The 27632-nt window shown below is 32.5% G+C and overlaps 1 protein-coding gene across 1 annotated transcript in view; it reads left to right on the top strand.

Moving 5' to 3' along the window:
• KIF11 (kinesin family member 11) overlaps nucleotides 1-27632 on the top strand; it is a 39346-nt gene that overhangs the window by 7315 nt on the left and 4399 nt on the right. The window contains exons 5-19 of the mRNA XM_039871725.1: nucleotides 271-456; nucleotides 585-709; nucleotides 3224-3314; nucleotides 4192-4434; nucleotides 5592-5687; nucleotides 9798-9886; nucleotides 12872-12959; nucleotides 13578-13766; nucleotides 14393-14600; nucleotides 15544-15716; nucleotides 17347-17472; nucleotides 17958-18116; nucleotides 20224-20330; nucleotides 24494-24773; nucleotides 26520-26742. Of these exons, the coding sequence (XP_039727659.1) occupies nucleotides 271-456; nucleotides 585-709; nucleotides 3224-3314; nucleotides 4192-4434; nucleotides 5592-5687; nucleotides 9798-9886; nucleotides 12872-12959; nucleotides 13578-13766; nucleotides 14393-14600; nucleotides 15544-15716; nucleotides 17347-17472; nucleotides 17958-18116; nucleotides 20224-20330; nucleotides 24494-24773; nucleotides 26520-26742 (2383 nt within the window). The remainder of the gene's footprint in view (nucleotides 1-270; nucleotides 457-584; nucleotides 710-3223; nucleotides 3315-4191; nucleotides 4435-5591; nucleotides 5688-9797; nucleotides 9887-12871; nucleotides 12960-13577; nucleotides 13767-14392; nucleotides 14601-15543; nucleotides 15717-17346; nucleotides 17473-17957; nucleotides 18117-20223; nucleotides 20331-24493; nucleotides 24774-26519; nucleotides 26743-27632) is intronic.

The following is a 27632-nucleotide window of genomic DNA, read 5'->3' as shown; positions in this document are numbered from 1 at the left end:
ATTTGGCTTTATAAGTAATTTGGTTCAATTGGTTTTGTGTAATGTTCAGGCATGAAGTGTCTGACAGGCATGGCAGATTAGTGGACGGTATGAAGAGTAATTACTGTTTAATAGACTGTTGTAAATTACTTGGCTTCTTTAACATTAGGTTATTATTAGTTTTAACTTGTTTTGACATACTTATGTTTAAATATATTATAGAGGATGTCCTTGTTTTGTGTGTTTAACTGCCACAGTAAATGCCATTCTTCTTTGATATTACAATTTCAGGATCCTTTGGCTGGTATAATTCCACGTACTCTTCATCAAATTTTCGAGAAACTTACTGATAATGGTACTGAATTTTCAGTCAAAGTGTCTCTGTTGGAAATTTATAATGAAGAACTTTTTGATCTCCTTAATCCGTCTTCTGATGTTTCTGAGAGACTACAAATGTTTGATGATCCCCGTAACAAGGTAACTCAGTCTTTGAGAATATAATATCTATAAATTTTAATGTGTGATGCTTTGAGAAGTCAGTAAGTCAGTGTGTGTGTATGTGTGTATTAACCAATCTAATGGATGCTTTTTCAATATTTGGTCAGAGGGGAGTGATAATCAAAGGTTTAGAAGAAATTACAGTACACAACAAGGATGAAGTTTATCAAATTTTGGAGAAAGGAGCAGCAAAAAGGACAACTGCAGCAACTTTAATGAATGCATATTCTAGGTAATAAAGCCACTGTCTCCTCCACCACTCCATTCTCTTTTTAAGAATTACAAACTTGGGGGAGGTCAAAGGTACGTGCTAGATCAAACTTGGGGTGGGTCAAGGTATGTGCTAGATCCAATGATAGATTGCGTGCCTTAGCAACTGGCTTGAGATTTATAGGGAAGCACCAATATTGGAAAATATTGAAAGGAAACGAAAGACAAGTTGAACTGGATCAGAAGTATTAAACTTTTTTTTAAGTGAAAGATTTTTCCCAAATGAAATTGTACATGGGAGCTCAGATTAAAATGCATCTGCTATAGTTGATTTGGGGATAGGATTCTCAGAGGCCTACCTCCTCAGCCTTAAGATTTTCTCTGAACACTCTTTCTGAAGCCCCTGTGTATACGTAGAACATAGTTTAAAAACCCCTGATTTGAGTAAGGATTACAAGAAAGATAAATGGCTTCATTTTACCTTTTCCCCAGATTAAGTATGATTGACAAAACTTGTATATATTTAGATTGTACAGTGGTTTTTTTGTGGAGCTTCATTTTAATGTAGGAAGACGGATGGTCACTAACACTGACTTTCAAGGAGAGAAAGAGGCATAATTGACAGCACCCCCTATTTGGATGAATTTCATATTCTACAAATGCAGTATACCAAGGCAGAAGTGACTTTTTCTATTGGTCTTTGAAGGAAATATCAGAGTGTTATTGAAAGAGCAGTGGGTTGTAAGTAAACACCAAATGTTAGTGTTTAGTTCCAGTTCTACAGTTAACCAAATATGTGACTTCAGGTAAATAAATGAACATATCCAGATATCAGTTTCCCTGAACTACAAAATGATTATTAGGACTAGATCTCATTTCTTTGCTCCCTTACCATTGAAAATTTGTACAATATTCTTTACAATTATAGTTGCAACTATAAAAATATGTATGTATTTAGAGAAAGAAAAAATAACACGAAAGTAATTAAGATCATGGAATTATGGGTGAGTTTATAATTCTAATTAAATTTTCCTATACTAGCTTTCCATTTTTAAAACTTAAGTTCTAAATAGTTTTATTTAGAATTTGGAGAAATGAATTTAAGACTAGATAAAATTTCTCTAAAAACTCTGAAATATACAGATCCTATTATTTAGTATATTTGTATAATTTAGGTCTCTTTTTTTGTATGTAGACTAAAGATCTCTTTTTATGAATGTGTGGGATAAAGAAAAGGAAAATATTCATTTTTCCAAAACCAGAGTTGACATCTGTGCTTAATTGCATTAATTACATAACCTTAGGCTAGGAATGGGTAAATAATGATAGAAAAATGTGAAATATGTATTATGATTCAGGTTTAGAGTTTATATTTTTCCTTGAGCCTATCTCCTCTTCTGTAATTTTAAATCATTTTTATAAAAATGATACTGTAAAATTTTCCAAGTAACATGGAGAGTACAAATAAAAAAGTTAAAAATGACCATATTCCCCATTATCAATGACATTAACAAACAATGATGTTCACCAAATGTTATTGATACAGAAAGGAAAGATGTCTTTGGTTGTCTATATAGTTATGAGCCACCTAACAATATAGTTGGTCATTGACAGACCACATATATGACAATGGTTCCATGAGATTATAATGGAGCCGAAAGATTACTATTGTCTAGCAATATTATAGCCATCAACAACATTGAGTCAATGTGTTACTTATGTGTTTGTGGTGATACTGGTATAAATAAACCTATTGTGCTTCTGGTCGAATTAAAGTATAGCACATGTAGCTACAATAGTAGACTGTACCATCTAAGTTTGTGTAAGTATATTCTATGGTGTTCACACAACAATGAGTCACCTAACACATGTCTCATAATATCCCTGTCAGCAAGCTGTGCATGACTGTGTAATTTTTGTATCCTTCATAAAAGCTGAATGTCAAATGTCGGTATATAGCTTAAGATACACTTTGGAACACTTTATAATCTAGCAGTGATTATCTTGTAGTGTTTAGGTAATCACTGCTACTTACTATTTCTGCTGTTCAGGGAAAGGAGGTACCTATTTCTAATGGTGTTCTCAGAGTAGAGCAGTGTACTTTTACAGCAGTTGACACTGTGGGAGAGTAATCTGATGGCTTGCCTGGTGCAGTTCAAATTTATGGTAATGACATATTTCAGGTGGTTCTTGTGAATAGGAAGATTGATTTCAAGCCTTCCTGAATGACACACCAGGCAACTTTTCGATTCTACCCAAATCTAGCTTTCAGAGGTGCCTGAGAATTCTAGCTTTTGAGTTTTTTAGGGTATTTTCAGGTAGCCACTTACTGGGTTTTTCTCTGAAGGCAGCAGGTACAAGAAAGCAAAAACCTAATCTTTGTATTATCCACTCTCTGTCTTCTAAATTCTTATTGATATCTCTTGTCTGATACTATATTTACCCTTCGGGATTTAGAACTTTCTTGTCAGTATTTTATAGAAAGCAAATAATGTTTCGCATTATAGTGACTGGGCAACTTGGTCTTGTTTTCCAGCCGTTCTCACTCAGTTTTCTCTGTTACAATACATATGAAAGAAACTACAATTGATGGAGAGGAGCTTGTTAAAATTGGAAAGTTGAATTTGGTAAGCATCTACCTTAATACCACTGTTTTGTTCATTTAATTAACAAATAAAATTATATATTTATAAAATTAATATATTTGAAATGATTACCACAATCAGATTAATTAACACATCCATCACCTCACCGTTACCTTTCTTTTGGTGAGAGTGTTTAAGATCTACTGTCTTAGCAAATTTCAGTATAGTATTAGTAACTATAGTCACCATAGTGTATATCAGATTCCCAGAACTTATTCATGTTATCCACTGAAGGTTTGTACCCTTTGACCAGCGTCTCCCTGTCTGCTCCTGGTAACTATCATTCTACTCTCTTTTCCTATGATTTTGGCTTTTTTTCCCCCTGATTTCACATATCAATGAGATCATACAGTATTTGTCTTTTTGTCTTTCTTTGGCTTATTTTCACTTGGCATAATGTCCTCTAGATTCATCCATGTTGTTGCAAATGGCAGAATTTCCTTCTTTCTCATGGTTGAATAATATTTCATTGTGTATGTATACCACATCTTTATCTATTTATTCATTGACAGACACTTAAGTTGTTTCCTATCCTGGCTATTTTGAATAATGCAATGGACATGAGAGTACAGCTATCTTTTTGAGATACTAATTTCATTCCCTTTGGATATATATTAGAAGTAGAATTGCTGGATCATATGGTAGTTCTGTTGTTTCATTCTCGACCACCTCTTAGAGCAACCTGAAATTTTGTACTTCTAGACAAATTTCTGTAGTCACTGAGTTATTAGTGTTGTAATAGGTTGTTAATTATAGAAAAATAATTTTGCTGGCTATTTAACATATATAATAGGAGAACGAAAGTCTTTGGGTCCAAATCCAATAGGCTGACATCTTAATTTTATTTTTAAAATTCGAGGTTGATCTTGCAGGAAGTGAAAACATTGGACGTTCTGGAGCAGTTGACAAGAGAGCTCGGGAAGCTGGAAATATCAATCAATCCCTGTTGACTTTGGGAAGGGTTATTACTGCTCTTGTAGAAAGAACGCCTCATGTTCCTTATCGAGAGTCTAAACTAACCAGAATCCTCCAGGATTCTCTTGGGGGACGTACAAGAACATCTATAATTGCAACAATTTCTCCTGCATCTCTCAATCTTGAGGTAAGCCCTTAGAAAGGTATCTGCAAGTATAGTAGCTGTAATTCTTAGCTATCACATTATTTTAAAAGTATTAATTGGCTTCTTTAATTCTATACTGTAATAAAAAGAATATGGACATTGCATATGGACACATACTGGAGGACACCTCTGAAAAATTATCTTTCTCCTTGCTGGCAGTGTCTTAATTAGCCAGTTATTTACTGTTTTTTCCTGCACATTCTTCAAAGAAAATTGCTGTGGTCATTAGCAATGGATGGTTACATGACATATGGAGATTTAACTAGAAATGGGTTAAGGGAATGCTAGTGTTATAGAGGCTTAGGGAACACTGAAGATGATGGGGTTGGGTGTTTAGGAACAGGTGAGAAGACCAAGAGAAGCAACAAAGATGGCAAAATCTACTCTTATTTTATTACAGTCATCTACTTTAAATGGAGCTAGAAAAGCTTTATAAGGTCTTTAACTCCTGTCCTTTTTAAATTGAAATACAATTCACATATTATAAAATTTACCCAATAAAGGTGTATAATTCAGTGATTTTACTATATTCAGAGATTTGTGCAACTATCACCAAAATCTAAGGTTAGAATATTTTCATCACCCCAGAAAGAAACGCTATTACGTATGAGCAATCACTCCCTGTCTGCCCCCACTTCCAGCCCTTGGTCATTACTAATCTACCTTTTTAATCTATAGATTTGTCTATTCTGGACATTTCACATAAATGGAATCATATAATAAGTATTCTCTTGTGACTCGTTTCTTTCATTTAGCGTAATGCTTTCAATGTTCATCCATGTTGTAGCATGTGTCAGTACTTCATTCCTTTTTGTAGATGAGTAATATTCCATTATGTGGATAGTAGGACATTTTATTCATCAGTTGATGGAATCACTGAGTTTTTACAGACTAGTATAAAGTAAAAAATTATTAGATTTAATTATAAAATTAAAAGACCCTGAAAATTGAAGAGAAAGGAAAAAAAAGATAAGGATATTTTGAATAATCTCATTTTTAAAGGTTGAGTATAGTAGTCTTAGTGGGTAGATTTTTAGATTGCCCATAACCATAAATTACAGGTTATTACGTAGTATATTTTAGATAACAGATCTATATTATTCTCATAATATCTTTAGTAATTTGCCTTTTCATCACAGGAAACTCTGAGTACATTGGAATATGCTCATAGAGCAAAGAACATAATGAATAAGCCTGAAGTTAACCAGAAACTAACCAAAAAAGCCCTTATTAAGGTAATTGTGAATTTTCATGGAGTAATGTAATCTTGTTTGACAAATGTGAAAATAAAGAACTGAAGTAGATAATTGTTAAAAAATTTACTAAATCGCCTGTGGTAAGGCTTTCCCTCTAATGATTTAAAATACCTTGTATGTCAAAACGTCTTGTCTTTTTTTTTTTTTTAATTTTTGAAAGTTTATTTGAAACACGCTGATGATGTATGCCAGTGAGCAAGATTTCAAATTCTTAAACCGTTTTTTCTAATGTTAATGTTTTGACTTTAACAGCCTGTCAAGTCGGCAAAATTTGTAAATATTTACATTTACAAATTTACTCATTTACTTACAGCTTAAGTATATAATTACCATAACATTCACCCATTGTAAGCCTACAATTCAGTGATTTTTAGTACCTTTATAGAATTATACAACATCACCACAATCTAGTTTTAGAAATTTTCAGTCACCCAGTAAAGTTCCCCTCTGTCCCTTCGCAATCAGTCAACCACGATCTGCTTTCTGTCCGTAGACTTGCCTTTTCTGGACATTGCCTATAAATGAAATCATATAATCGGTCTTTTGCATCTGACTTCTTTCCCTTGATATAACATTTGGACTTCATCTATGTTATAGCATGTACTAATAAGTAATTTTTACTGCTAAATAGTACTCTTTTATACGGATAATATCACATTTTTTTTATTCACCAGTTGGTTGACATCTGGATTTTTTTAGTAATGCCACTATGAACATTCATGTACAAGTCTTTGTGTTGATGTGATTTCATTTCTCCTGGGTGGATACCTGGTGGTTTAATTTCTGGGTTGTATAATAAGTTTATGTTTAACTTTTTAAGAAACTTTTCCAAAGTGGTTTGTACCACTTTAAATTTTACCAGCAATGTTGACAGTTTCCAGTTTCTCCTCATCCTCTCCAACACTTGTTATAGTCTATCTTTTTAGTGTATATCTTTTTTTTTGAAACATCTATCAAAATCCTTTATCAAATTTTTAATGGGTTGTCTTCTCATTATTAAGTTTTAAAAAGTTGTTCATATCTTATAGATACAAGCCTTTTATGAGATGATTTGTAAATATTTCCTCCCAATCTGGCTTGTCTTTTCATTTTCTTGGTAGTGTTCTTTTTTTTTTTAATGAAGTTTTTATTGAGATAATTATAGATTCATGTGCAATTAAAAGAAATAATACAGGAAGATCCTTTGTATATTTTTTCAAACTATAGTTAAATGTCACCCAGGGATAGTGACATTAATAACCATCCACTGATCTTATTTCCCAGTTTTCCTTGTATTCATTTACATGTGCGTACTTAATTCTATACAGCTTTGTCACATGTGTAGGATCATGGGTCCACCATCACAGCCAAGATACTGAACTATTCCATCACCATAAGAATCCTTCATATTGCCCTTTTGTAACTACTTCTTTATATTCCCACCTTCCCTCTGGAGCTAATATCTGGTATCCACTTACCTGTCCTCTAAAAATTTGCCATTTCAAAAATGTTTCTGAATGTAATCACATAGTATGTAAACTTTGGATTGGCTTTTTTCACTCAGCTTAATTCTCTGGAGGTTTACCTGAGTGGTATGTATCAATATATCTTTTTTTTTTTTTTTTTTTTTTGGTGCTGAGTAGTATTCCATGGTGTTTGTGTGTGTGTTCATGTGTATATGTGCATGCACACACACTCACACCTTATACATACAGTTTTTGTAACCACTTATTGAATGACATGGGATGGTTTAACTTTTTCACAGTTGTAAATAAAACTAATATGAACATTTGTTTAGGAGTATTTGTGTAAACATAAATTTTCATTTATCTGGGATAATTACCCAAGAGTATAATTGTTGGATTGTGTAGTAATATAATGTTTTTTTAAGGAACTGCCAAGCTGTTTTCCAAAGCAGCTGTAACATTTATATTTCTACTAGCAATGTATGAATGATCTAATTTTTCCACATCCTCACTAGCATTTGTGTTTAACTATTTTTTTATTTTAGCCGTTCTGATGAGTGTAATCAGTGATAAATCTCACTGTGGTTTTAACTTATATTTCTCTTACATTGCTAAGATGTTGAACGTCTTTTCATGTACTTATTTGCTGTTTGTGTATCTTCTTTGGTGAAATAGCTGTTCATATCTTTAGGCCCATTTTCTAATTGGATTATTATTATTTTTTTATTGTGGTTTGAAAATTCTTAAGATATTCTAGATACTAGTCCTTTGTCATAAACGTCATTTGCAATTATTTCCAAGTCTATAGCTTGTCTTCTCATCTTCTAATGGGCTTTTGCAGAACAAGTGTTTTTAATTTTAACATGGTCTGTTTCATTAATTTTCCCTTTTATGGATTGTGCTTTTGGTGTTCTAAGAACTATACGCCTTGCTCTAGATCCTGAAGATATTTTTCTTCCTTTCTTTCTTTTTTTTCGAAACATGTATTACTACATTTCACATTTAAGTCCATGATCCATTTTGAATTGATTTTTGTATAAGATGTAAGACTTAGGTCAAGGTACATTTTTTTCACCTATGTGGGGGTCAGGGGTCTGGATTGCTTTAGCTTCTTTTGTTGAAAAGGCCATATTTTCTCCACTGAATTGATTTTGCACCTTTGCGAAAAATCAGTTGGATATACTAGCCTGGGTACATCTCTTGGCTCTGTTTTGTTCCATTGACTTATACATTTGTTCCTCCACCAGTACCACATGATTTTAACTACCATAGCTGTGTGATAACTCTTGGAACCAGGTAGACGGTTTAAAAGGATGTTTATATGAGAAAACCTCTTTCTTTGTAAAGGATCTCAAAATTGTCAGGCCCTGAGGAAAACTACATTGATTTTATATTCATTATTTTAAAAGTATCAGGCTCTTTTATAAGCATTTATTTGATTTAGATACCTGAATTTTTGAACCCTAATGCTATTATTAAATCTAAAAATATTTAACAGTGATTCTTTAATATGACAAAATATTCAGTCATTGTTTATAATTCCAACTGTTTACACACACACACACACACACACACACACACACACACACACACATTATTATTTTTTTTAATAGTTTGTTTTAGGATCCAAATAAGGTTTACCCTTTGCGATTTTTGGATATTTCTTCCATCTTTTTTCTCTCTATAATTGTGGAAGTACCTGTATTATTTGTCCTATAGTATCTTTTGACATGCTCTATTTTTTGTGTTTTCTGTAAATTAGTAATTGGATCTTAAGGCTTCATAGATTCAAGTTTTGTTTTATTTTTGGCAAAGCTACTTTAGAGATGGTAGTATGTTCTCCCACCAGGAAACACATTTCTGGTTCTTTTTCTTTTTATGAGGAGTTGATGATATTCAGTGTCTTGATCCATTAGTTCTTTAAGGTTTACAAAATGGTAATTTTCTATTTCAATTGTCCTTTCTTAATTGATTGCCAGACTAGCTCTACAAAGAGGAACTTTCAGCTACCCAAGGGCATAATTTTTTAGAAGAAAAGCCGGAAAAATGCTCGATTCATTTCTTTTATTTGACAGATTTGAGAATGAGTTGGTTTCCTAGCTTTCTTAATGCCATTATAAGCTCATGGACTTATTTGTGTTAACCTAGTATAGTTATTCTCCTCACTGATGTTCAAATTTTCCCACCTTTGGTCAATGGTGACCTCCTCAAGTGGGTTCTTCAGTCCTTTTCACTAGCTTCCTTCTTATTTTATTTTGCTAGCTTCCTTCCTATTTTATTTGACAAGATGTTCCAGGTTCATCTTGAATGTTTCTTGCCCCATTCCTAGAGTCAGACACTTCTCTAAGGAATCCTGTTTCTTTTTAGTGTGAAATGCTATTGGATGGAGACCAGCCTAGGGACTGGAGGTTGTGTTTTTCCTTCAGAAGCCCATATTTTTAAAATGAGTACATTTAAAGGCTCTTTGAAAGCTGTTGAAAGATTTTGTCCTAAACAGATTAATATTAAATGAAAAGTATAATTATGGATTTATATCATACTTTTTTATGCTTTAAAAAACATAAAAGGGCTAACTTTATGTTTTATTTGTTGGATATTCTCCCCCAAACGAATGCTTAATTGACACAACATTCTTTTTGTGTAGGAATATACAGAAGAGATAGAGCGTCTGAAACGAGATCTTGCTGCAGCCCGTGAAAAAAATGGGGTGTACATTTCTGAAGAAAATTTTAGGTAAGCCTTTAGCTATGGAAGTTAATTTCCAAGAATAAGCGTTTTCTAATAGGTTATTTGAAGGAAGATGTACTTATCTGATAGACAGTAAATCTTTATATCTAGTTCCTCCTAGAAACATTTCTTTTGTTTTGACATTAACAAGTAGTTATCAAACAGTTTGAAAATTTTTTTATATAATTTTACTTTTTAAATCATTATAGGTTCATAGGAAATTGCAAGAGTGCAAAGAGGTCCCATGTATTTTTCATCCAGTTTTCCCATTGGTTACCTCTTATGTAACTTTAGTACAATGTCAAAACTGGGGAATTGACATTTGTACAATGTGTGTATAATTCTATGTCATTTTATCACATTTGTAGATTTATATAGTTCTATAATTAAGATACAGAACTATCCTAGCATTACAAAGTTCTCCCTCTTGCTACCCCTCTGTAGTTATACTCATCTTCTTCTCCAGTCATCTCTAACCACTGACAACTGCTAATTTGTTCACTCTTTAAAAAGGGGCAGAAGGATTATAACTTGAGAATTCCTGATTGCATTGATTCTTGAAGATATTAAAGAGGGTGACTTTAACATGGGCATTTTTTAAAATTAATAATGATAAAAGATAGTTAGAGCTAATTGATAATAACAAAAACATTTTATTATAATCTTTTCCTCTTTTATAGCTATTACATTATATGATCATTCCGATAGTATGTAAATCAGTGAATAAACTCATTTTTTTCTATGTTATTGTCAGTTGTCATAATGTACTATATCTTCCTGATTGGTTCATATGCTAACTTTACAAATGCTCAAATTTATATGAGTATCAAAGGTTATTGAACAATAATTCTTTCATTCTTTCTATATAATTTTAGTTTTCTTTGATTCTTTCATAGCCCAGACCCAGTTGTCAAAAACATTTTTACAAAACTCTTTTGTAAATTTTCACTTAATTCTTAAACTTGATATTGGTTTTTGTGAGTGTGTGTTTCTCTGGTTTTCAGATATACTTCCTTACCATATACACTACAGTGTTTCATTATATTTTTCAATTGGTCATTTTACAGATGTCCATTTTCTATCACTTTTATATTTTTATACATTATTTTTTATTGAATAAACACTTTTTATATTTTAAGTTTGTTATCAGAATGCTCTCGGTTGTTAGAATGCCCAACTTAAATTGTCTTAAAACACCAAGGTATAGAATGAAGTTCCAGGTTATTGAACCTAGTAACTCAAGGATCCAGTTTCTGTCTCTTCTCATGCCTGTCCTTTTTGGTGGCTTTCTCCTCGGGCTGGCTGTTCATCAAAGATGATGGTCAGCAGCTACTTGATGTCATTCAGGTCCATTTTAGATGAGAGGCTACCTGTCCTTTAACCATCAGAACTGACCAGGGGAACATCACTTATTGATAAGTTTAGGTCTGAGTTGTATTCATATATGAACCAATAACTAGAGAAAGAGTTGAATTTCCTTGATGGTCTTGGCCAGTCAGGCTTTTAGACCCTGGATGTGGGGATGGAGTTAGGAGCCTCTATACAGCTTGGCTACTGCAGTCAGGGGAGAGTCATTCCCTCAAGGAAATCTAGATGCTGGAAATGGGTGCTTAGTAGGCAACCAATAAATACCTGCAAGTGATTTTTGTCCCTTAATTTACTAACAGTATTTTCTGCTGTTAGTAGTCAAATATTGGACATTGTGGACTAATTGTCTAATCTTCTTCTGTTCATCTCTTTGATATATTTTAGGTTAAGAAATAACTTTATTTTAGTTTGTAAATCCTATGATTAAAAAGAGAGTGTTTAATCTTAATAGGCATGAGGCATAATCTGAAACAAAGTTCTTTCTGAAAAAGTCAGAGATGGATCCCAAAAGCTACAGCCAACAATTAAAACAGGATAATGCTTTATTTACCCCAAGCTTAATAGATCTTTTAAAACTATATCATCCATGAGATAATAATGTTGCATTACCTCTTGTACATTCAATATAAGAAAAGCATTTCAAATATCCTGTTCTACATGAAAGACTCATTTCTAATAAAGAATATAGTTAATCAATATAGTTAATCAAAAGACTATTAGAGTTAACTAATATAGTTAATCAAAAGACTATTAGAGTTAACTCTTCTCTTACACCTCACTTCTAGCTTTTCTTTTAATTAATATCTCTAGCTGATAATTTGAGGAAATTTGCATTCACAAAAGAATCTTTGTCATTTAAGCAGTGCGGAATAGAAAATTGTTGGTGGTTATGAAGGAACTAGAAGGTAGAAGAATACAAAAGACCGCACTCACTTCTGAAACTTGCTGATGCTGCAGAAATCAGAGACTCATTAAAGTGGACCAGAATTACCTGGTCCAAAATGACAATAGTGCTGAGGATGAGGAAGTGCTTTAGAGAATAATCCTTTGTTTGCCTGAGGATTTTTGTGGTGGTGTGATGATAGCGGCATGTGATTTGGGGTGTGTATTTGGGTACGTATGCAGGTGGCGAGAGGTCTAATTGCTCTGTCTACATACTTTAATCCAGTTCTTCAGTTTTTAGCCCCTTATTTCATTCCTCACCCCTGCGATCCTGATGCATTCAAGTCCCATGCCTTTCTGGACTCTCTGTATTCTATTTATGCTACATATTCCTGATTACAGGTACTTAGGTTGTATTCTCCCTACCTCTTACTTTATGTGTTACATTCCTGTTATATTTGCTTCTCCAATTTTTTATACACACGTTTTTTTCTCCCTCTTAGATAGGAGATCTCAGTTTGAAGATGGAGATAACAAGAAAAACAATTAACTATTGAAACAAGAGCAAGGAATATATTTGTTTTTTTGCAATTTATATATATTGCTTATTGACACCTAAGCATTATTATTACAATAGTGATAAATGATAAAAATGATGTGTAACTGCCACAATTGTGTTAGAATAAATTTTATAGGAATTAGAAAAAAATACTTTTAAACTCATATTAAACTTTATTTTAGAGCCATGAATGGAAAACTAACTGTTCAAGAAGAACAGATTGTAGAATTGATTGAAAAAATTGGTGCCGTTGAGGAGGAGCTAAGTAGGGTAAGCATTCAAATAACAATATTGAATGTTATGTAAAAAGCAAATATTTAAAGAAAATTTTAGAATGGGAGGGACCTGATATTTTTTTCTTTAGGATTTTTTTTCTTGCTTATCTTTATAGTAAAAGTAAGTTGTATCATAATTTTATTATCGTCAATCATGATGAAGCTGTCTGTTTTGACACATTAATGCAACATTTATAAGAAGTTAACTGAATTGTGCAGTTTTTATTGTTAAAGTTAAATACTGTATACTGAGACTTTTTCATTAACATGTTTATCAGATCAGAGAATGCCAATTTTGGTAGAAAACAGACGTTAAATAACTAAGATGTAAAGACCTGACCCTTCTGTGTCACCCTCACATTGGCAGTGTTGGAAAAATCTTGAAGAATTAGCACTACTACACTAGACCTATTAATTGTTTTTAATTAATTTACAGGAAGAAACTAGAAGCCATGTAAAAGGTGCTAACCTACCTGGTAACTTACACCATGTTACAATTTTGCATGGAAATAATTTGGTTCTTCTAATATTATATTATGAACTAGCCAGGTATCTCACCAACCAGTTCAGCATTTTTAATTCTTAAAAAAAATGTTTAATGTGTTATATTTAGGTTACAGAATTGTTCATGGATAATAAAAATGAACTTGACCAGTGTAAATCTGACCTGCAAAATAAGACACAGGAGCTTAAAACCACTCAGAAACAGTTACAAGAAACTAAATTACAGCTTGTTAAAGAAGAATATATCACGTCAGCTTTGGAAAGTACTGAGAAGAAACTTCATGATACTGCCAGCAGGGTTTGTCCTTTGTTTTGGTTTGTAGTCTCATTGAAGAAATTAGAATAAGTAGAAGTAACTTACTTTGCTTTAGCATTAATTGTGAAATTCTATTTATTCATTTCAAGGGACATTTCTGTCAATTTAAAAAAAAATGTTATTTTACTGTTTTATCTAAATTTTCCTCACTGGAGATGCTAACTTAAGAAAAAAACTATTCCTAAGGTTTTGACTTTAATATACTTTGTGGACATTTAAATAATGATATTGTGATGCTTTTCTCTGTGATCATGATTGAAATTAATCAGTCGTCAACTTAGTACCTTTTAATGATAGAAGATGTTGAAAGTATTTAATTTTTTATTACGTGTACTTTTGAGGAAATAGTAACACATAATAGGAAAAAAAATTGTGAGGGAGTGTCATTAATATAATTGACAAAATCAGTTTTCTTTGCCTAGATAGCTAGGGAGGGGAAATAAACATTCTTGGAGTAAATTAGCATGAGTTTAAAATTTTCTTCTGATACAATGTGTAAAACTTGATAGTTCTTATTAAGTGAAATTTTTATGTAGCACAGATATTTTCATTAGATAGCTTTTGTAATATTCAACTTATCAACATTTATTTATAAAAATCATATATAGTTGCTTAACACAGTTGAAGAAACTACAAAAGATGTATCTGGTCTCCATACCAAACTGGATCGGAAGAAGGCAATTGATCAGCACAATGCAGAAGCTCAGAATGTTTTTGGCCAGAACCTGAATAGTCTGTTTGATAGTATGAAAGAATTAATTAAGGATGGCAGCTCAAAACAAAAGACCATGCTGGAAGTTCACAAGACCTTGTTTGGTAAGTTCAAGCACTTCTAATTATTCTATCCTTTGTTTACTGTGAGACTAATTTCAAAAGTGATAATTTACTATCATGAAAAACTCAGGTGACAGTGTCACTAGTTCCCTCCAGTGCACATACTGTCTGTTCGGAATAGGGATTTAATGCTTTTACTGACTTCGAATTAAAACAAATCTTAGTTGTGGTTTTTTTCTGTTTTCTATAAAGTAACTTATGTTTATTAAACAATAATTAAGTGTATAAACTTTAGAAGTAGAAGTCTCTTTAACCCTGACCCTGTCTCATTCTCCATAGATATTACTGTTAAATTTCTTGAGTTTCCTTCTAGAAATTTTCTATGTTTAAACGTTCTGTATCTTTTTTTTTAAGATTGTATATCTTGAATGTTTGCTGTATTGTCAGAGTACGTGTATGTATCATTTTTAACCATAACCACTGTTAATCTTCATTTAGGAAAAAAACCTTAATTGTTGGTTTATTATGAAAGTATTATCTTCATTATAGAAAATTTGGGAGATGCAGAAATGTAAAAATTGTTTTAAATCCTCTAGAGTCTAGTCATTCTAAGCCAACCATTATAAATTTTGTTTTTTGATTTCTAGTTTCTCTTCTATAACCTCTTTTGCCTACTATAATACTGTGTATTTCAGTTAGAGATTAATTTTAGAATATTCTAATTCTTAGTTTACTGTGAGTTATAGTTATGGATCTGATATACCTACAGATATGTCCAGTGCTTACAGAATACTATAGAACAAATATAATTTCTATTTAAAATATTTCCTTGCTTGTATTGAGCCAATTATGTTAAGCTTCTTTGTTACGTCAAGTTTCTACAACAATGCTGTAATTTTGCCAACCTCTTTGAAATGGTGCTAACAGTATTTAAATATGTTTATGTTAAAGTTTACATCTTTTTTATTTTGTTTTTTCAATGTAGATAACCTGCTGTCTTCCAGTGTTTCTGCATTAGAAACCATTACTACGACAGCACTTGGATCTCTCACGTCTATTCCAGAAAATGTGTCTACACGTGTTTCTCACATTTCTAATATGATATTAAAAGAACAGTCATTAGCAGAAGAAAGTAAAACTGTACTTCAGACATTGATTGTTAGTAAAATTTTTAAAGTATTTTTGAAGGGTTACATTTGCTGTCTTCAGTTCAAAAACATATTATTATTCTTTCATCTTAAGCTTTACTAGACACAGTGATAAATATCACTTTGAGAGAGTAGGTTTATATTTTTAAAAACAAATTTCTTCATTCTTTTTCTCTCCCAGAAAGATTAATTGCCAAATGCATATAATCAGCCTTTGAAACTTTTCACATATGTGATGTAACATTAAGAGTGGGAGTTAGCCTTCTAATAACTAAAAAGGATTTAGTTCCAGATGAATTCAAAGGACTCATGACTTGCTGTTTGGTTCAGAAATTAGTAAATCATCCTTTCTGCAAGGGTCTTGGAATATTCCTGCTGATGTTATACTGACCCATCCAGAAAGGGACATTATTAAGTGGTTAATTTTAAAACTACAGTAACATAGAAAAATGTGCAAGAAAAAATAATATAGAATTCTAGAAGCACATTTAATTATTTGCGGGGTTAGATCTGTGTGATCAAGTCTTTCTTGGCCTTAACTGTAAGGCTCTTTTTCATAGTTCTACAGAAGTCACTCATTATATTTATTACCTCTTCCATACCTGATTTGTGTATATTCTTTATTTTATAATTGTATAATTTGTCTAGGAAGCTTTTGACCAGGTCACTTACTTTGTTTTCTTCTTTGTTCAGCCTCTCTGCCTCCCATTTTGAGTTTAATAATATTTGATGAACATTTTCCAAGTAGATACTATAAATGTTAGCTAATACTCTCCCTAGATTCGGTGCTCGTATGACTCTATTTGATAGATTTCTTCAATCACCCAGTTAAAAGATACTCTGATTACTAACTTTTTGGAAATTGATTCATTCACTAAATGATAATCTGTATTTATTGATGTCTTCCTGCCAAGTTATTTACCAAGTTAGAAGCATTGCTTGAGTCAGAGATGACTGCTGTTCCCACAGAATGAATTAAAATTAGTGTAATAGCTCCTTTGCGAATAAATACCAGTAGCCTTTTCTTTTAAGTATTTACTATTAATTTCTGTTATAGTTCTTCACACTTGCCCTAGTGAAAGGAGCTTGGGTCAGAATTTTTTTTTACTTTTTATAAAAATTCTCAGCCTTCAGTACATTTCCAGCTTCCCATATACCTTGACAAGAGTCTTCACAAGGTCTTCTGATATAGTAGGATGTAAGTCATGAGGTCTTCAAAGTTAAATATTTCCAGCCTAGAGCCTACTCTTGAAGGCTATTTGATCTCAGCCTTTTTGACTAGTAACTTAAACCTGTTTTTATTTTGTTAAGATGTAGTGGTAGGTTTTCAAATTTTTCCTTTGTTTGCAATACTGAAATCTTACCAAATGACTCATTTTTTCCTCTTCTGACTTTTGTTGCATTAAACATTTAGGAATCTATTGTACACTAAGTGACCATTTAATTACTATAGGCAGGATTAAGTGACATGTAGAATATAAACTCTAATAACAAATAGGCTCTAAAGAATAAAGATTAGATACTTAGAATGTTGATATACATGTATTTAGTTAACAGAGTATTTAGGATATTTAACCAGCCAAGTTTATGAAAGTGAAAATATTATTTTTAAAGATTTGTTTGTTTATTTTTAAAACCAGAATATACTTAAGACCGACCTTCTAAGTTCTCTGGAAACAATTTTATCCCCCACTGTGGTGTCTATAGTGAAAATCAATAGTCGACTAAAGCATATTTTCAAGACTTCATTGACAGTGGCTAATAAGGTAACAAATGTTTTGTTATCTCGAAATCAAATCGTTATTTAAGAAAAAAGCTATCTGCGGCCGTACCTGGAGATTTATCTACATGCAAAACTCATGGGGTATGAGAAGGAATCTGGAGGAGGGAGAGAGAGGATGCTCTCAGCCACTAATGTAGTCAGCAGAATCATGGCTAAGAAAAATGAGAAGGAATGATCAAGATGAATGTTTTAAGTTTACAGAGTAACATATAGCATGCTATCATAGGGTGGGTGAGGAATATACACATATAAATGTATATACTCATGCATGTATATCTGCCTAAATATGCATACAATGTCTCTGGAAGTGTTTAAAAATAGCACAATAGGTGGGAGTGTAACTGGGGTCCTAGGGGCGAGAAAAAGGGACTTTGCATCATACTGTTTCTACCTTTTATATGTTGCATGTATTCAAAAAATAAAAACAAACAATTTTTTTTAATTAAAATAATTTTTTTTTGTTTAAAGATAGAAGATCAGAAAAAGGAAATGGATGGCTTTCTCGGTACACTGTGTAACAATCTACATGAACTACAGGAAAATACGGTTTCTTCCTTGGCCGAATCACAGAAGCTGTGTGAAAACTTAACTGAGGAACTGAAGAAAATAAAGAAAATCCATTCACAGGTATCTTATTTAGGTGGTTTGGGAAGTGTAAAAAGAAAGTTTTATGATCTTGACCATTCCTGTTATACAATCTGAATGCTATATAACTAATTTAAAACCCTGAAAATACCATGTCCCCGTTGCTTACAACAGTAATCAATGTAAAATGATTGAGAATACTTTTCTTGATCAGTTAAAATTAGAGGATTTGCTACATGTAGAAACCTATGCTGAAGCACAGTAAGACAAACAAGACAGTATTTTCTTCACAGCAAGATGTACAGTGACACTGGAGAAATATTCTTTTGGGAGTACAATTAGAAGAAAGTGGTTATAACATTGTAAATGAACATGTATCTACAGTTTAACTTGATAAATTGTTTTTTTCTAGGATAACATGGATAGTTACTCTTATAAACTATGCCCTGCTTTCCTCCATTTCTGTCTCATCGATGGCAGACATTTAAATTATAAATGAATATAATTCTTAATTGTTATTGATTGATTATAAATGTCATTCGTGACTTATCTTCCTCAGTATATGAGCCTTTAAACCAAAACCAAAACTTCAAACCAGGAAAGTCATAATCTATATCAGAACTATGAAAAAGAACTAGTATTCTTAAGGCCTTAGTAATGAATGTCTAAAGTTTTATTAAGTGAGGCTGTTACTATGTGACAGAACTCTCTGGTCAGTAAAACTATTGACATAATTTAGTGGGTAGTAAATGATTCTTTTGGAGAGGAAAGTGAAGGAAAGGGAACTTGTATCCATGTCATCAAAAATGAGAAGAGGAACTCTTCCAAGATTTTTAGGTAAGAATTAAAGCAACTTTAAAATAAGGTTATTTATTTTCCTGATAGGCATGAAACTTGTCATTTATTGAGCAACTCATGTGTTTATTCCTCCCACCATTATAGATACAGGTTTTATTACTAGCCCAGTTTTCTAATGAGGAAACTGAGGCTTCACAAACATCTAACAGTATTTAGAACATCTTATAGTGGTGGTGGTGATTATACTGCCTGAAAGGCAACCATTTTTGAGGGGCTCTCCTGTATTTATTTCTAGAATATATTCTTGCAATTGGAAATAGCAATTTCTCAAACTTCTGCATAGGGCATTTATTTTAAACCTGTCTAGAAATTTTTAGGCATATATTCTAAGGTAGATGAGCTTTTTATAAATTAGCTGTTTTGAAATGTTTAAAATTGGTAATCAATAGCTTAAAAACAAAACACCTATGATCTGAAAGTATTTTAGAATGTATGGTTTGATTTTCTGGCTTTAAGGAAGCAAGTTTACTAAGTGAACTATTTCTTAGATTTTCTAGAACTTGGAGTTAGCACTAACAAAACAATTATGTCAAACTCTGAATACCTGTTTACACACAGATAGATCTAATTATACCTGCATTTCCCTCTACTCTGAGACTAGTAAAAATACAGACTTTATTGATACTAGAAGTGTTAGATATATATTGTGAGCTGATATTTTATTCAAAGAAGTTGCCCAAGTAATGGACTGAACAGTATAAGAATGCTGGGTGCATTTTCAGCTCTTCCTTGGTCTTTAGTGTAGCGTCTTCATTTTGCAGTGTAAGTCTCTAGTATGTGTATGCCTGTAAGAGCTTGTTTATAAAGATGACAAGTATAAGCAAAGATTAAACTCTATTTACATTTTATTAATATGATCCAACTAAATTCTATAAAATGTTTCTGCTCCAGTAATTGATAATGATTTGGGGCTGCTTGACCCATGAGATTATTAGCATTACTTTTCCTTTCTGGTAGTGTTATCATTTAAGAAATTTGTTGTGTATATCTGTCAAAGTGGTCCTCAAACACAATGAGACATTTTGGTATGTTTGGTTAGTTTAGAGGTATGCTGAAAGTAATTTGTTAAAATAAACTCGCTAATTATTTACTTTTTTAAAAAATCTCCATGATATTATTTTTTTAATATCACCTCTGCTGCTTCCCTTTATGGAGGAGAGGTGGAGCTAAAGATCTTTTATTAGCAATTTGTATAATTTTCACTTATGGGACAATAATTCGTGTCAATATAGAAAGAAATCTTCAAATGTCATAATTTCAGTCTCTTCCTCTCTTCACACCTTTCTTACAGGAACTTTGCCAGTTAATCGATCTTTGGGGAGAGAGATTCTGTGCTTTGGAGGAAAAGTGTGAAAACATCCAGAAACCACTTAATAGTGTCCAAGAAAATGCAGAGCAGTAAGCTGTTTTTAAATTCTATTTAACTTTTCTCTGCCTGAAATTTTTTCAGAATAAAAAGCTTCAAATAGCATAAAAACAATCAACCCAGTTTCTCGTTTAACATTTTATTATGTTTGCTTTATCATTCTCATTCTTTCTCACTTTCCCCCTCCAATATTATATATTTATTTTTTTCTGCATTAGCTATGAATAAGTTATAGCTGTAATGCCCACTTTCCCCTAAATACTTCAGTGTGTACTTAAAGCAAGGATATTCTCTTATATAACCATAGTACAGTTATTTTAAATCAGAAGATTACTATTGATAACTTCTATTACCTAATATACATACCTAATTCAAATTTTGCCAATTGTCTCACTAATGTTCCTTATAGGAAAAGAAAAAGATTTTCTCCTGGTCCAAGATTTAATCCATGATCACACATTGCATTTGTCATGCCTTCAGTCTTGTTTCATCTGGAGCAGTATTTGTCTTTCATGACCTTTCCTTTTTTTCAAGAGTATAGAATATTTAGAACAGTGTCTCTCAGTTGTGGTCGGCCTTCATGATTAGTTGCAGTTGTCAAGAGTACCACAAAAGTGATGTGTTCTCAGTGAATCTTGGGTATCAAGAGGTACATGATATTTGTCTCATAATTGGTGATTTTTTAACTTTGATAACTTGGTTACAGTGTTATCCTCCAGATTTCTGCACTGTAAAGTTACTCTTTTTCTTTGCAATTAATAAAGAATTTATGGGGAGATACTTTGAAACTATATACGTATCCCATTCATCTTAGCATTTATTGATGTACATGTCTGAAATAATTACAATGGTAGTGGTTGTCAAGTGATCTTTTTTCTAATTCCATCATTTCTTCTACATTTGTTAGTTGGCATTCTACTGAGAGAAGAGGTTTTCGTTTCCCTTCCCATTTATTCTTACTCATTTGTTTATGTTAGCATGTACTCATGGATTCTTTTGTCCTCTGGGTTATTTCGACGCCAGTTATCCCAGTTTTGACTAGTGTAGGCCTCTTCAAGTTAGCTCCTGTGTCCTTTTGATATAACCTATCATTTTTGAACATTTTCTTACTTTCTGGTGTAGGAATATGTTCCAGGCTCATCTTACACTCTCTCAGCCTCAGCTCTGAAATCATACTAATAGAAACCAAGATCAGAGCACTAGGTGTGCTCACTGCTACTAGGGTGTCCTTTCTTCAAGTCTTCCCAGGTGGACACAGCTAGAAGTGTGTACATGCATATAAATATCTTTCTATTCCATATTTATGCTCCTTTTTCAGACAGTGAGAAACCTGGATCTCGTCCACAATATACTTACTTGCTCAATTTTAAAATACACATTAAGTAATTTCACAAATTTCTGACCCATACCGGTAATGAAATATATACTTACTAATTAGAACAGGGTTCGGCAAACTATGGCTGGTGGGCTAGATGCCTGTTTTTGCAAATAATTTTATTGGACACAGCCATTCGTATTTGTTATATGTTGCCTTTGGCTATCTTTGGCTACCTTTTCACTGCAAAAGTACATCACTATATAGACTTAAAGACTATATAGCCTTTAAGTCTAAAATATTAGTTCTTTAGACTTCTGAGAAAAAGTTTGCCGATTCTTGCATTAGAGTTTAATGTTGCTTCATAGCCTCATTGCTTGCCAGTCTCACTTACCATATATTCTAGTTAGACTTATTTTTTCTTTTAGAGGTTTTATAATTTTATGTAAGACTTAAATCCATGACTCATTTTGAGTTTTTTGTATAAGGTGTGAGGTTTGTCAGGGTTCAGTTTTTTACTTGTGGATATTCTAAACTCATGAAGAGAAGGATTTTCTATTATATTTACCCCTATTTTTTCCCCTTTAAATTGTTTCTTCCTGAAGTTACAAGCTTCCTTCTGTTGGTAAGCTTCCTTTAGTCTTTAAGGGTAGGTCTGCTGGCCACAAATTCTGTTTTCCTTTGTCTGAGAATGTCTGGATTTTCCAACTTATTCCTAAAAGATACTTACATTGGATATAGAATTCAGGGTTGAGATTTCTTTTCTTTCAGCACCTGGAATACATTGTTCCATTTCCTTTTGGCCTCCATGAGAAATCCTCTGTCATTTGAATAATTGTTCCCCGATGAGCAATTTCTCTGTAGCTGCTTTTAAGATTTTCTTTCTTCGTCTTTAGTTTTTAGATGTTTTTAGATGTTTGATTATAGGTTTGCTCAGCTTCTTAAATCTGTAGACTTAATGGCTTTACCAAACTTACCTTTCACCAAATTTTCATCTGTTATTTTGAACATTATTTGAACCTGTACCCTTTCTCCTCTGCTTCTAGGACTTTGATGACACAAATGCTAGATCTTTTATTATGGTCATAGGTTTCTGAGGATATAGATATATAGTCTCTTTTTGTTGTTCAGAGAGAGTATTTTATGATCTGTCTTCACGTTCACTGATTCTTCCTGTCATCTCTAACCTATTGATGAATCCGTTCAATTAGGTGTTTTATTTGTTATTTTTCAGTTTTATGATTCTTCTATTTGCTAAAGTTTTTTTCCTAGAAGTGTTTTAATTGTTCATTGAAACATTTTTATGATAGCTGCTTTAACATTTTTGCCAGATAATTCTACCATTTGAATTCTCTCAACACCCAAAGTCAGGTCTCCTTCCGTCACTATATATTTGACCCCCTTTCTCCTCTTCAGCCTCCCCCCACTCTCCTTCCCCTCTGATACTTACCATATTGTTGTCTGTGTCTATGAGTTTATTTTGCTTGTTTGCTGCTTTCTAAAAGTTTTTAGATTGCCAATGTGACTCACTTTATATTTCTATTGAACAGTTCTACTCTAGAATTCTGGCTATCACCTATCTTACTACTCAGTTTCTTTCATTTTTTTTTTCAGTCCTGTTGTTGGTTCTGTTCATTATGTCATGTTCCATTCTGAACTCTTATTTCTAGAATCTGAATCTAGAAAGTGTTTCCAAATTTTTTATTTCTAGTGTCTAGACAAGGATTTCTGGCTTCTGTAGCTTTGATGGGAATAATAGAGGACAATTGAAATGAGAAGGGAATGATGATATACTTTCTTTAAGGCCTAGGCAAGTCATTTTTCTTGTCTTCCAGTGTCTATACCACTGTTTCTCAAAGTGTGGTCCAGGAACCCTGCAAAATAATTAGTCAGGAGTAGGGCCCAGTAATCTAGGAGAGGTGTACTGAAGTTGGAGACCCACTACCTTTAGCATTTATTGTCATAGTTTGTAGTCACTTATAAATAAATTTCATCTTCCTATTAGTTTGTGATTTCTTGAGGGACTGGATTTGTGTTGATAGTCTCCAAACTTACTGCTTAAATTTTTTTTTCAATCATTTCCACTTAATCTGTAGTTGAACTTTAGTTTTCAACACATTTGTTTCCCCACTTGGTTTACTCACATGGTGTACCATGTAGTGGTAATAGAGGGTAACTTTCATTTTCCAAAGTTAAATTCTTTGGTCCTGTACGATGACTTTGAACACTTATAGGAAACCTTACTGAGAGAAGAAAGCCACCAAGGAATTTTAAATATATATTCTAACTGACATTAGTTTTATATCAAGGTTATGTTTCTGTGTACCATGTATGCTATATATATAGTTTATCACACACCAATATCATTTCCTTTCATTATTAGACAGCTTTACAGTTGACTTTTTGTTTTATAAGATTTATAATTTTTATGATTTATTTTATGTCATAGACCAGGCAAAACTGCTTAAGAACAGAATGACTGATTGTGGACAGTTTAGAGACTAGACTAGAGGCTGTATGAGATTATGTAACATAACCTAATAGGTATAAAATATGTAGACAGATTTCATTTTAATAACTGTATGATTAATATTACAAAAAGTGCAAGGTAAAGCATCCTCTGGAGTAGGGCCGAGAAAGACTTTACTAGAAAAGACATTTTCAGAGGTCACTTAAAGGCAGATGTGATATCAGTCTGCTGTGGAAAGACAATTGCCAAAGCATCCCTTCTCAGTGTGGAAGATTAATTGAGAACATGGGTTCTGGAGCCAGACTGCCTGGGTTCAAATGTGCCATTTTTGAGCTGTGTGATCTCGGATAAGTTGTGTATCCTTTGAGTCTAGTTTTCCATTTTAACAATGTTATTCTCTTTTCCTATAGGAAATCTAAGGATATAATCAGCAAAACAACTTCTTACAGTACAAAATTTTGTGCTGATTCTGATGACTTGTCACGGGAACTCAGACATTTTAACCAAGAAGGTACACAATTGGTTGAAGAGTCTGCAAAACACTGTGATAAGCTCAATAGCGACCTTGAAATAACATCTCAAGAAACCAAACAGAGATGCGAGGCTCTGAACACAAGCACACTTTGTTTTTCTGAACAGTGGGTATCTTGCTTGAATAAAAGGGAAGAGGAAATTCAGAACTTATTGGAGGTAATAATTTCTAACTGGAACCTACTTTGGGGAAAATAGTGATAATTAGAAAATTAAATATTCTTGTCTAACAATTGATTTCAAAACAAATGACACTTTAAAATATAATGAATGACTTAGACCTTTAAATATAGTAGTTGATATGCTTATGCATGATCTTGTTTCATGTATATTGTCTCCTAGATCTCAAATTTATTTAACACTTATCTGTTCAGTACCTACCCTTGGGTTTTGACTTGTTAGTTCCTTTAGTTAAGGGCACTCTGTCTTTTGATATATAATACCTCTCACTTACATATACTTTTTACTTTTCATCAGTACCTTCAAATCTGTTATTGCTTTAAGATTTAGGATGTTGTTCTGGTTGATTAAAGAATACTTGATAGGTTTGTGGGTTTGCTTGAACTTAACATGTGCATGAACCCTTTATAAGCTATTTTCACTAAAAAGAACCGGGGCTAATAGAGAAATAGCTGATTTCAGGTTTGAAGGAGGAAATGTACCAGATGAGCCCAGAAATCTTGTCATACCAGACAGTAAGGAAGCTATTAAAGATTAGTGGAGTTGTATCAAAAAGACTTAGGAGCCAACCTGATGAAACTCCCTTGTTTAAAGATGGTATAATTTGAGCATCAAAAAGAATAATTGCTACAATAGAATAAAATACATCAAATATATTAAAACTCATGAATTCATAAAAATTTCATAGGTCTCCTTTGGATCTTGCTCGGGAAGCAATGCATTATTCTGAAAACTGGTATTTAAAGGGAAATGATTGACTATCCATTTGTCTTTCTCAAAAGAATTCTATTTTGGTTTAGCAGGGTAATGGATGAAGAAAAAAGTTTAGGCAACCACAACCAAACCCACTAATTAATTTTAACATAAGATAACAAAGCATGTGTTTTTGGCACATATTCTTGACAAAAAATTAAACCTAATTTTAATTTAGGTCAAACTTTTGGATCTAACTAGTTTGTAGAAAATACAGAGGGCAGATGAACATACAAAAATACAGCATAGAAATGCAGTTGACCAACTTAGGAATTTGAGATATTCAGTGGAGCAATACCTGGTTTCTTCAACAACAGAAATTTTTTTTCAAGGAGAAAAATATGAGGAAGGATAAACCTATATCAAAAGATTGTTAAGACTAGAGGGCCTTAAGTCCTAGTTTGCCTGAGGTAGTCCTTATTTACAACTGTTGTACTGGGATAATTACTATTAAGAATGGCCCTTTTCACTCTGAAAAGTATCCCAGTTTAGAATGACAAATTATATAGTTATCTACTTAAGACATATCAACCAAATCAAATGATAAATTCTGGCTCAAACAAACCAGTTGTGAAAAACACTTGACAGCTGGTGAAATTTGAACACTGATTTAGACATTTGATATAAAGAAATCAGTGTTAATTTTTTTTGATGTAAGAATAGTCTTTAAAAAGCTCTTCTCTCTTAGAGATGTATGCTAAAGTAAATGGATGAAATGACACAGAATTTGCTTCAAAATAATCCTTCGGGGAGATGGAATAAATGGCTAATCTTGTTTGATCTACATCCCAGGTGTTGATAAACATTGGGGTTGGGTAGTAAATACAAGGGGGTTAATTATACTGTTCTACTTTTGCATTTGTTTTTAAAACTTTTATTATGGAAAATTTTAAGGTAAGGGGAAATGATATATTGAATAAAGCACTGACAGCTTTGATTTTAATAATGAAAGCTCATTTGCATCATTTACAGGTTGTAAACCAAGGTTGTAAGGCCTCAAGTTCAGAAATTACTGAAAAATTAAGTGGACACAAAGCAGCTAATGAGAACCAGTGTAACATTTTCCTTGGTCAGATAAATACTGATGAAGAAAAATTAATGGCACAAAATCTAGAACTTAATGAAACCGTAAAAATGGCTTTGACAAAGCTTAATTGCTTTCTACAACAGGATCTGAAACTGGATATCCCAACAGGTACTTTAAGAGGGAAATAAAATTGTTAAAATTTTTGAAGGTGAATTCAACCTCATACAGTGCCAGATGTTCAGAAAAACTAGGTTAGGTCCTGCCATTGCCTGATAGGAATTTACTGTCTTATGTAATCATCTCAAATGTGGAAAAAATTGGAACCCTGAAATAGTTTTAATGAAGCATTAGATGTCATGATATACTCCTAGAAATTTGGACATCACAATTCAGCAAAACTTTATCATCAGGAACTGGCTTTGTTAAGAGAGGACATTTCAAAAACAAAAAACCAACTATCTATCTAGCACTGTTTGTAAAAGGACACTTTCATACAAAAAATAGTAGAGGAATATAATTAAATAAATCTAGTTTAATGCTAAGCTCACCACATTGTGTATTTTCTTATTTGTAATCTCATTTTGTCATGGGCTCTTAGATTGACATTTATGAATCACTGTTTTGAGAGGTCAGAGATAGCAAATATTAGTGTAGGCTATAAAGATTCAGGGAAGCCTTAATGGAACAAGGTATAACAAGCTATTTAGCCCAGGATAAGTAACTAATTATTCATTGAATTGTGGTGATGATTGCACATCCTAGAAATTTACTAAAAAAATCATTGAATAAATTTTGTTATGCAAATTATATCAAAAAGCTTTTTTTTATATATCAGTCATCAAAGGAGTTGGTGCTAAAGAATTATTTATTTTTTCTCCCCCAAGAGTCCTATATTTATTGTCCACTTTTCAGTAAAATTAGAACTATAAATGTTAAATAGAAAGTCAAGTGTGCATGTAAATTAGGAGAGCATGAGCTCATTATAAAGGAATTTAACTGGTTACTGTTTAGCTGCCACAAAATTTACAGTGAAATGATTATCAATGTGGTCACGTTGG

Source organism: Pteropus medius, unplaced genomic scaffold (genome assembly GCF_902729225.1).
Source record: "Pteropus medius unplaced genomic scaffold, Ma_sr-lr_union100, whole genome shotgun sequence".
In the NCBI taxonomy this organism is placed as follows: Eukaryota; Metazoa; Chordata; class Mammalia; order Chiroptera; family Pteropodidae; genus Pteropus; species Pteropus medius.
Note: the sequence above shows the minus strand (reverse complement) of the source record. Positions and strands in the feature narration are given on the sequence as shown.